The sequence below is a fragment of the Pipistrellus kuhlii genome, unplaced genomic scaffold (genome assembly GCF_014108245.1).
Source record: "Pipistrellus kuhlii isolate mPipKuh1 unplaced genomic scaffold, mPipKuh1.p scaffold_m20_p_1, whole genome shotgun sequence".
Lineage (NCBI taxonomy): Eukaryota > Metazoa > Chordata > Mammalia > Chiroptera > Vespertilionidae > Pipistrellus > Pipistrellus kuhlii.
In genome coordinates, this window is record NW_023425404.1 from 15,884,181 (window position 1) to 15,894,970 (window position 10,790).

The following is a 10,790-nucleotide window of genomic DNA, read 5'->3' on the forward strand; positions in this document are numbered from 1 at the left end:
GGTGCATCTCAAGGCCCTAGGGCCACCCACAGCTGCCGGCACATGGGTGGGCCAGCTACACCAGCCCCGTGCTGCTCCGCCGGGCGTCTGCACGGGGAGCAGAGAAGGCCCCTTACCAGCCTGGAGAGCGGAAACCCTTCCGGAGAGAGGACTCCGAGGGGAATCATGAAGTATGTGCGTGGAGGGGGTTCAGGAGAGGGAACAGAGTATAAAGAGAAAAGAGGGTGGTGGAAGTTTGGGGAGAGGGGGGAGCGTTAAGTGAAAGGAGCGGAGGCTCCGAGGGGAGAGAGGGCGGCTCCCACTTTGGTACAGAGCTCAGCTGTTCCTGTGGGTGAGGGCAGGGAGAGGAGAGGCCAGAGGTGGCGGCTCATGTAAACCAGTCAGGACACAAGGGCCTGAACCAAGGAGCGGGCTGATGACTTGCCCAAAGTCTGTCACTCACACTGGGCGGAGTTAGCTGGGATTTAACGTGGAAGGTGCCCGTGGTCCAGGTCGAAAGTCTCTCCCAATTGCCACCCTGGGAGCACTAAGAACAAGACTGGGAAGCTTTTCTGGGAGTTTGAAGGGGTGAGGGCAGTGGGCGGGAAGAGGGGAAGCAGAGAGATGCCGGGGACCGTGCACAGCACTCCATGGTTGGCACAATGTGGGCAGGGCTGTGGCCTGTCTTCACCGGGGGCACCGCCAGCAGGACACCAGGAACACCTGGCGGTGGTGCCCTGGCAGGTCACTCTCCCGGGGACTTCAGATGGAGGTGCTGAGGGGCCCCTGTCCCAGCGGGGAAGGTCTCCCTGGGACCACAGGAGTCAGGTCCAGAGCCGAGGGGGAGGGTCTGACGTCTCAGTAAAGAGACTGAGGCTGAGGAAATCTTCCTCATTTCTTAAGTGCGTGTTGCTGAAAAAAACCAAGCTAACTGAAGGGGCCCTTCCCTCCACCTTCTTTCTCCGTCGGCACAACGGGGGGCACACCTGTAGTGCCGGGTGTCCCGGATGGGCCGGTCGGAGGCCAGCTTGTCGCTCTCCAGCTGGTTGAAGGCGTGCTGCCTGTACGGGTCCTCTCCAGGCTTCAGCTGCTTGGCTGCCAGGTACGCCTTCTCATCGAAGCCTCTGGAGGGCGTTCCTGTCACCTGAGAGGGAGGTCGGCATCAGAGGGCCCCCCCCACCACACACACACACACACACACACACACACACACACACACACACACACACACACACACACACACACACACGGCAGCCACTGGGTGGTGCCCTCCCTGCCAGGCGGGAGCCCACAGCAAGGCCTCCTGTGCCCCCGATCCCAGCTCCATGAGCGGGAGACTGTCATTCCCCCCGCCCCCCCCCCTCCCCCGCTGTACAGATGAGGAGGCGGATGCTCAGGAAGTCCAAAACAGTGTGCACGTGTAGGGCAGGGAATCTATGGGAACTCTGTACTTCCTGCTCAATTTTGTAAACCTAAAACTTCTTTAAAACACACACACACATACCTGAAACTACTCTTTTAAAAAAAGTAAAAGTCTACGGCCATACCACCAAGAACGCGCCCGATCTCGTCTGATCTCGGGAAAAAGTAAAGGCTATTTAAAAAAAATATATATTATTGATTTTTTTACAGAGAGGAAAAGAGAGAGATAGAAAGTTAGAAACATCGATAAGAGAGAAACATCGACCAGCCGCCTCCTGCACCCCCACCACCGGGGACGCACCCGCAATCAAGGTACATGCCCTTGATCAGAATCGAACCTGGGACCTTTCAGTCTGCAGGCCTACGCTCTATGCACTGAGCCAAACCGGTTTCTCCAGTAAAGGCTACTTTTAAACAAGACTGCCCTTGCTGGTGTGGGCTGGAGCATCACCCTGTGCACCAAAGGGTTGTGGGTTCAATTCCCAGTCAGGACACATACCCAAGTTTTGTGTTAGATCCCCAAACCGAGTAAGTTCAGGAGGCAACCAATCAATTTTTTTTTCTCTCTCTCTCTTGCTCTCTCTTCCTTCCTCTCTCTTTAAAAGAAAAGAAAACTTATCCTTGGGTAAGGATTAAAAAAAAAGAAAAAAAAGAACAAGGTCAAACGTATGAAGTCACTGGTTCTTGATTCCAACTAATAGTTTTAATTTCGAAACCTATACTCTTTTTTTCTTTTCTTTATGGAGGGAAGTGAGGGGGAGAGAGAGAGACAGAGACATTGATTTATTATTCTTTTTTATGCATTCACTGCATCTGCCCTGACTAGGGATAGAATCCACAAGCTTAGTATATCAGGATGATGCTCTAACCAACTGAGCTACCCAGCCAGAGCTGAAAACCATACTCTTTCGTTTGTTAATCCTCACCCAAGGATATTTTTTTATTGATTATTAGAGAGAGAGAAAGAGAGAAATACTGATGTGAGAAAAACATATTGATTGGTTGCCTCCTGCCACGAGCCCAGACCAGGGCCTGGGCTGGGGATGAGTCTGCAACCAGGTATGTGCCCTTGACTGGAATTGAACCCAGTATCCTTGGGCCCACAGGCTGACCTTTTATCCACTGAGCCAAACCGGCTAGGGCCTGAAACCCATATTCTTGACCACTTCTGTGTGTAGGATATGGAGAGAGTGACTCTGGGGCACACCGGACCCCCAAGATGTGGTGTCCTGAGGAAATCATCGAGGAGATTGGAGGCTGCCAAGCTACCAGCAGATTGACAGTCTCTTAGGGGTGAACTTGGGCCTGACACTGGGCTAGGTCTGATCAGTAAAAGCCAGGGCTTAGACAAGCTGCCTCATAGAGAATGACCTGTGAGGATGAGCAGGCTCTCACAGGCTAATGCCAGACTGCTGGGTGTCAAGTGCACAGACAAGGATGCATCTTCTCAGGGGCTTGCATTTGCTGCTGAAACAGCCTCACATCAGACCCACTGGGCCCTCGGTGCTAAGTGTTGGGCAGTGATAGATCACAGATGCCATGGCCCAGACTCCCTCCTCTTAGCCACACCCTACTCTGTGCTCCCAAAATCCCTCCAGGAAAGACACTGGGGAAGAACACATCTGACATGAATGGAGGAGCCCTGACATCTCATTATTTGAGCCAAACTGCTGGCCAGGCGTTCCCAGAATGCCTTGAAATACCATCAGCTGTGAGTGCCTCCCGACTCCAATCCTTTCAGCTGCCCAGCAGCCTGGGCTGGCGCTGGGGGCATGCAGAGGCAGCAGGAAGATGGATGAGAATAGTCTATGCACAACACCCTGCAGAGGGACTCTGCCACAGGCCTGCTTCCTAGAGAGATGGTCCTAGGAAGCAGCTGGGCCTGGAGACAGGGAACCGAGGGTGAGGCTGGGGAACACCCACCAGCAGCCCAGAGCCTCCATGTTCCTGAAAGCCCAGCTCCCAACATCACGACAGGAATGCGGAAAGCTCCAGGGAGCGCTGATCTCCTTACAGGGTGTCACTCTGTAGTGCTCCCGCCTCCAGCTGCATCCGGTCCTAAGAGCCGGTCGCTGAGCTCCCTGAAGTCAGGGCCAGGAGGGAGATTTCCTCCTGCAGCCACTGGGCCCAGGCAGCCCCAGCTGCACATGGATGCTCAGGGTATGACAACGGCCACAGGTGTCGCTCTGTGATATTCTGAGTTGGTGTAGGCCAAGGGCTGGCTGGACAGGTGCAGCAGAGCCCTTATGGTCTCAAAATCCATTTCGGGAGAGACTGACGGGGGGAAGGAAGGAGGAAGAGAGAATGTGCTGACAGGAACCCTGGATTGCTGGGAGGACTAAGCTGTCCAACTTGAGAGTGAGACTGAGAGAGGTCCTCTGTGCCCTTCCACCGGAAAGAATGGATGCCACCTCTCCCCCCTCACTTCCTTCCTTGTCCTCAGCTCAGGGAGCTGGAAAGCACCTCCAGTTGATGGTGGAGGAGTTAGAAAAGACAAACTGCAGGAGCTCCCACAGGGAGAGAATGCCACTTCATTATCCTTCAAGGTGAATGTGGGAAATAACATTTATTCATTTAGGATGTACAGTCACTCCGTGGGCTCAAAAAGCCTCTGAGCCCTCTTCTCATACCACCCATCATCCCATAAACACCGACAGCGAGCCACCATCCTCCAGCCACTGGGGCAAGCTTCTGGGGTTCCAAGGCACAGGAGCTCCCATTCATTTGCTTACAAATGCTTGAATTCACTCACTCACTCACTCACTCACTCACTCATCCACCCGTTCATTCAACAAAGGTCCTTGAGCACCATTCGTGTATGTGGTGGAAGTGGAAGGAATGCTTCTGAGATGGTTGCCCCACCCACGGCCTGCTGCCCTCCAGCACCTCATCCACAGCTTCCTCGGGGCCACGGAGAATGTTGTGGAAGAGCGGCTGCTCAGGCCAAGGCTCTCGAGAAAAGTTCCTCTCAGGCCTTAAAACTGAGCTAGACACCCTCAAAGATGCTGTCAGGAAACCCTGCTGCTCCCACCCACAGATCCATAGCCCTCAGTGGTCCAACCCTCCTATGAGACAGCTTGTGAAGAAGGGTGCCATGGAAACACCAGGCCCACCCCCTCCCAGAGGCCTGAGCCCTGCTTTCACCTTGACCCAGCCGTCCCCAGGGTTTGGAGTGAAACATCGCTTGGCCCTGTGTCTGCCGAACAGAGGGAATTCTGAGGAAAGTGAGATGTGACCTTGGCAGGGCTGTTACTTCCTCTGATCCAGCGCCTTCCTGGCCTCACTGCAGGCACTGCTCAGTGCTCCTCTTCCTCAAATATCTAGCCCCAGTTCACACACCCACACCACCACTCGTTTCTTTCCAGCTCTCCAATTCTCCTTTCCCGCTAGCCCTGTTCTTTGATCCGGAGACTTCCAGGCCTTTGGATGTCCCATGGGCACCTCTAACTCAGCACCTCAAGATGAATTCCTTACTGATCTCCAAAGCAGCTGCCTCTCCTGCTTTGCCTGCTGCAGTCCCATCCTTTGGGTCCTCTGAGCCACAAATCCAGGGGCCCTGATGCTCTGCAACCTGATTTAGACCCCTGTCCTGGGTGTCCTCAGGCAGCATGCTATGGGCATCCCACTGCTATTCACAAACAGTCACCGGAAGTCTAGTACACGCAGTCACTGTGCAAGAGGCTATGAAGATAGAAATAAACACAAAGCAGTGGGGCCTCCAGAAGAGGAATCTGGGAAAAAGGCCCCCTTTCCTCCCCAATCCTAGGTAAGGACGGCCATGGAGGACCATGAAGAAACACCCCACCTCCAACATTTTTATTTATTAAAAATATGTTTTTATTGATTTTTTTTTTTTTTTTTGAGAGAGAGAGAGGGAGAGAAAGAAACATTGAGGAGAGAATCATTGCTCAGCTGCCTCCTGCACGCTCCCTACTGGGGCTCAAGCCAGCAAGACTGGGAAACTGAACCAGCCACCTTTCAGCGCATGGGAGGATGCTTAACCAGCTGAGCCACAGCGGCCCCACCTCCGACCTTAGAGCACAGGTGGCTGAAGAATGACTTGTGGAAGGTCACCCCGCCCCACCCCAACCCCAGCGGGAGCAGGAGCCTGGAAATGGTCCTGGCTCATGGACTGGGTACCAACCAGTAAATGCTGTTCCCCTCCTCCGCTGTCCTACGGGGGAAGTGTGCTGCTACTGTCCCCTGTTCCCACCCCTGGTGCTTACTTAGCACATCGGCATGCGAGGGTAATGCACCCTTTGGCTCTAGGCTGTGGGGCCGTGGGAAGCTATATCTGGATCAGCCTGAGATCCTGGGCTTGGAGCCACTTGCTGCTGCCCTTTCTGGAGGGGGTGAGGGCACCGGAGGCTGTTTGTGGTTTTTCTATCACAGGCTCTGACATCTGTATTTACTTCTCTTCCTTTTCCACTAGATGGTGGGCTCCTCATTTTTTGAGCTCCCAGCACCTGGCATATAGTAGGTATTGAGCAGGCATTTGCTGAATAAAGGAATGAATGGGCGAGTGAGTGAATGAATGAATGAATGAACACCTAAATAATGTCTCTGCTCCCAACTTATTGGTAATCAACTGAGGAGAAAACAGCAAACAAGTGGGATCCCTTGCCATATCACGTGACTTCCGGTGGCTCTCGCTGTCCCAAAGGGCAAAAGCCCTGAACTCACAGTGACCAAGAGACTGTGTGTGTGTGGGCACCCTGTCACCTGACTGGACTCAGCTTGTACTGTTGCCCCCTCTCTGGTTCTGCCCCAGCCACACTCATCTCCTTGTTCCTTGAGCCATTGTCACCCTTCTTTTCTGCCCTTTTGTTCCTTCTGCCTTCTTTCTGGAAGGCTCTTCTCCCAGATGTCTGCATGGCCCCTGCAGGCCTCTGCTCAAATGTGGCCTCTGTGAACCTGCCCCTCCACCAGCTGCAGAACTGTAGCCCAACCCACCCTCAGATTCCATGTCTGCTTCATTCCTGCCCTGTTTTGTTTTCCTTACAGCACTGTGTGTATTTTGCTTATTTATTTTATCTCTTTGACTGTTTCTTCCCACAAGAGTATAAACTTCACTGGGACATAGGTTATCTGCTTTTGCTTAATGCTGGGTCCCAAAGACCAGAACAGTGCCTGAGTGATCACAGGACTCAAAAACAATGGCTGATGAATACGTGAACGATGAGCCCTCGTGACCTCAAGCATCTTCACCCCCTGCTCCTCACACACATTCTTGTCTAACACAACACTCAGGACTGAGGTGGACCGAGGAAATGGCAAGGTAGTTTTTGCCCGCCTCAGGGATCTCCTCACCTACTCATTGCTCCTCGCAAAGCTGTCAATCACTGACACTTGTCCAACCAACACTGTGATCACTTCCACAGGGGTGGGCACAAGACCAGGCTAGGCTGATCTTATCACTGCACCCCCAAACACGGGGATTAGTGCAGGAATGGTCGTTTGACTCACTCTGACCCAATGAGGATCTTCCCTATAAGATGAGATCTTTTTTTTTTCATATATTTTTATTGATTTTTTTACAGAGAGGAAGGGAGAGAAATAGAGAGCTAGAAACGTCGCTGAGAGAGAAACAACGACCAGCTGCCTCTTGCACCCCCCCCACTGGGGATGTGTCCGCAACCAAGGTACATGTCCCTGGCCGGAATCGAACCTGGGACCCTTTAGTCCGCAGACCAACGCTCTACCACTGAGCCAAACCGATTTCGGCAAGGTGCGATCTTTTTATCAGCACTGCTGAGTCTGACAGGTGAGCGTCTTCTTGCCAATCACGTGAAGAAAGCTTGTCTATGTAATGTACAGCACGGGGACTTACTGTAGTGTATGTGGGAAAGTTGCTAAGAGAGTAGATATTAAAATTCTCATCACAAAAAAACCATCTGTATCTATGTGTGGTGATGGATGTTAATTAGACTTATTGTGGTGATCGTTATGCAATAATGTTCAGGGTGTCCCCAAAAACCGCATACACACTTTAATAGCTGATAGCTCAGTTGATGTTTCTTTCTTTTCAGATTTAACTTAGTGGAATTAATAATTATTCAAAGTGTGTATACATTTCTGGGGACATCCTGTATAAATATCAAATTATTATGTTGAACACCTGAAACTTATATATTGTTATATGTCAATTAAAAAAAAATAGCTCAGCTGGTGTGACTCAGTGATTGAGTGTCAACCCATGAACCAAGAGGCCACTGGTTCCATTCTTGGCCAGGGCATGTGTCCGAGTTGCAGGCTCGATCCCCAGTAAACGGTGTGCAGGAGGCGGCTGACCGATGTTTCTATCTCTCTATCCCTCTTCCTTTCTCTCTCTCTAAACTCAATAAAAACACATTAAAAAAATCAGAGAAAAATCAGAGCCAAGAGATGGAAAGAAAGAGCTCTAATGATATTGCTTGGAGTTAGTCATACCCATTCCAAATTTACATATGTCTTTTAAAAAAATCTATTTTTATTGATTTCAGAGAGGAAGGGAGAGTAAGAGAAATAGAAACATCAATGATGAGAGAGAATCATTGATTGGCTGCCTTCTGCACGCCTCCTACTAGGGATGGAGCCCACAACCTGGGCATGTGCCCTTGACTGGAATTGAACCTGGGACCCTTCATTCCAAGGCCAACGCTCTATCCATTGAGTCAAACCAACTGGGACTACTTTGATTTTTTTTTTTAATCTACTATTATGTATGTATGTATGTATCCTTTTAAAAAATATTTTTATTGATTTCAGAGAGGAAGGGAGAGGGAGAGAGACATAGAAACATCAATGATGAGAATCATTCATCAGCTGCCTCCTGCATGTCCCCTATCAGGCATGTGCCCTAACCAAGGAATTGAACCATGACCTCCTGGTACATAGATGGTCAACCACAGAGCCATGCCAGCACGGCTCTATTTTTTCCCCCCTTAAACTATTAGGTCTAGTAATAATTAATGTCGTTTTCTAATATCAATAGTGTGAGTTGAATGTTCTTCTCTAATGACAAAAAGTTCAGAGATTTCAGTCCTTAGTCCTTTCAATGAATAGAAAGCCATTATCAAAAAGAAAGAAACAAAATGAGCCATTAGTCACAATGACATGGTGTAGGTGGCAGCCTTTCATTCCAAGATACCAGGCTGGTCTCTGGCATCTGGCCCAGTGACTTGAGCCGGGAGATGGGTGGGGCATTCCCAGCCAGCAGGTCTGTGGTCAGGCTTTGGGGCGGGGGAAGGTGGCTGGTTTCCATAGGGACCACGACTAAAGAGGCTCTTGCCGAAACCGGTTTGGCTCAGTGGATAGAGCTTCGGCACATAAAAGTCCCGGGTTCGATTCTGGTCAAGGGCATGTACCTTGGTTGTGGGCACATCCCCGGTGGGGGGTGTGCAGGAGGCAGCTGATCTATGTACTTCTCTCTTATCGATGTTTCTAACTCTCTATCACTTTCCCTTCCTCTGTAAAAAATCAATAAAATATATTTAAAAAAAAGAAAAGAAAAAAAAAGAGGCTCTTGATTTGCCATGCCAGGAACAAGGGTGGGGAGACGATGAGTGACAGCCTGATGAACCTCCCACAGCCCTCCAGCCTTTCGCTAAGCAGCCTTGGTTGACATTTAAGCAGCTGCCTCCCCTCCAGTCTTTGCTCTTTCGGAAAGTGCCAAGTCCAGCCCTTCCACGTCCAAGAAGGTCAGTCACATCTGAAGTTGTTTAAGCTGAAATAATGACTCTGCTCTATAAAGTGAGAAGAATTATTTCTCTTCTTGCAGAGCCTTCTTTTCGGTCCGTCACTTCAATTAAACTTTGAAACATGTCTGACTTGCTTCACTTTTTCTTTCTAGCTAGATCTGCATATTTCTTCCTGACTTCTAAATTTAGAAAACTAACGGCCAAGGGGAAGGTTTAAAATAAGAAAGGACAATATTTTCCATGTCATGTTCATAAAAAGCTGTTCAACCCAAATCCCCAGGCCTTGTAAACTTCCTTTTAAGACATATATATGCACCCCTAAATTTTAGATTTAAATAACTCAGACTCCTTTTAAATAACTGCTGTTCAATTTCCTTTTACTGCCAGTAAAACGGGTACCTGCTGGGTTTGCCTTTCGCTGGGTTTCAATGGAACTGCGAATATAAAGGCTCTGGTCCTGTTTTATGGATGCCTCCTGACTTTTTTCCCCCCCGGGTCTGCTCTAAACCCAAAACACCTGGAGAACAAAATGTGATTCCCTACCACTCCTCTGGGAACAAAAATCTCATCTGATGCTACGTCCGAAGTTGAAAGACTGCCATTCATTCCGAGAGCTGGGAATGGCAGGGAATCGTGATTCACCATCTCTCTGAGCACACCGTCTCAGGTTCCACCTTTCCCAAATGAAAGGCAGGTCCCCCAGGGCCTCCCCAGGAGTCACTGGGTTCTGGGGAAGTAGCCAATCCCTCTTGGCCTGCCAGGGTTCCTCCCATCCACACACGGGGGTGGCACAGGGCCGGGAACATCAGTTAGGGGGCAGGGGAAACTCACGTAGGGCCTGCCCAGACATGTCCCCATCTTTCACGTCACATCCCTCCACGGCTGTTGTAGGGATTACCAGCCTGGGCTTTGAAATCTGACAGCCCTGGAAGAGAACGCCAGCGCTCACTGCTCTTACCCTTTCTGAGCAGGCTCCTTCACCTGGAAAAATGGGGATTCGTGGGAGGATTAAAGAAGAGAATGCAGACAATGTGCTTGGCACAGTATCCGGCACATAAATCGTAATTTTATTGTTAGCTCGCCTGCCTTTTTGCCAGTGGTTCTCAGCCTTGGCTGCACGTTAGAATCGTTTGGAAAGATTTTTAAAAAAAATCCTGATGCCCATGCCTTTCACAGGAACGATGAAATCAGAATCTCTGGAGGTGGGACACATGCTCCAGGAGTTCTTACGGCTCTCCAGGAGGCTCCAGTGCGTTACCAAGGCTGAGCTGCTGCTAGGCATGGGCTGGTGAGATCACAGGACCAAGGACCAGGAGGGTCCTTCGAGCCCATCTCCCCTGGTCCCCTTCCCAAGGACTCTCACCGTGAGTCTGCTGCTTGGCCTCTATTTGTGCTGACCTGGAGCTACACCCTTAGCAGAGCTGACTGCAACTCAGCTAGTTTCCATGGCTGCCATGGAAACCACCACCTTGCACCAGCCATGCCCACAGGCCCAGGGAGCTCTGGTTCAGTTACATTCTCCACAGCGCAGGGTAGGGGCTGCTGGAAGCTCACCGGGGGCTCCGGTTCCATTTCCCACACGACCTGTTCCAGGAGCACCGATGACGCCCCAGTTTATGACACCAGAAGGACTACACTGCCCATTCCCTTAGGGATCTCAGCCAAACACCGTCCTCTGTTCAAGCCTGGGACAGGCATGAGGCCCACCAC

At 50.8% G+C, this 10,790-nt stretch overlaps 1 protein-coding gene across 1 annotated transcript in view; it reads right to left on the reverse strand.

The window, feature by feature from the left end:
• The window catches only part of GALNT16 (polypeptide N-acetylgalactosaminyltransferase 16), an 83,712-nt gene that overhangs the window by 28,295 nt on the left and 44,627 nt on the right, over window positions 1-10,790 (reverse strand). Inside the window, exon 2 of the mRNA XM_045579330.1 lies at window positions 966-1,123. Coding sequence (XP_045435286.1) covers window positions 966-1,123 — 158 coding nt within the window. The remainder of the gene's footprint in view (window positions 1-965; window positions 1,124-10,790) is intronic.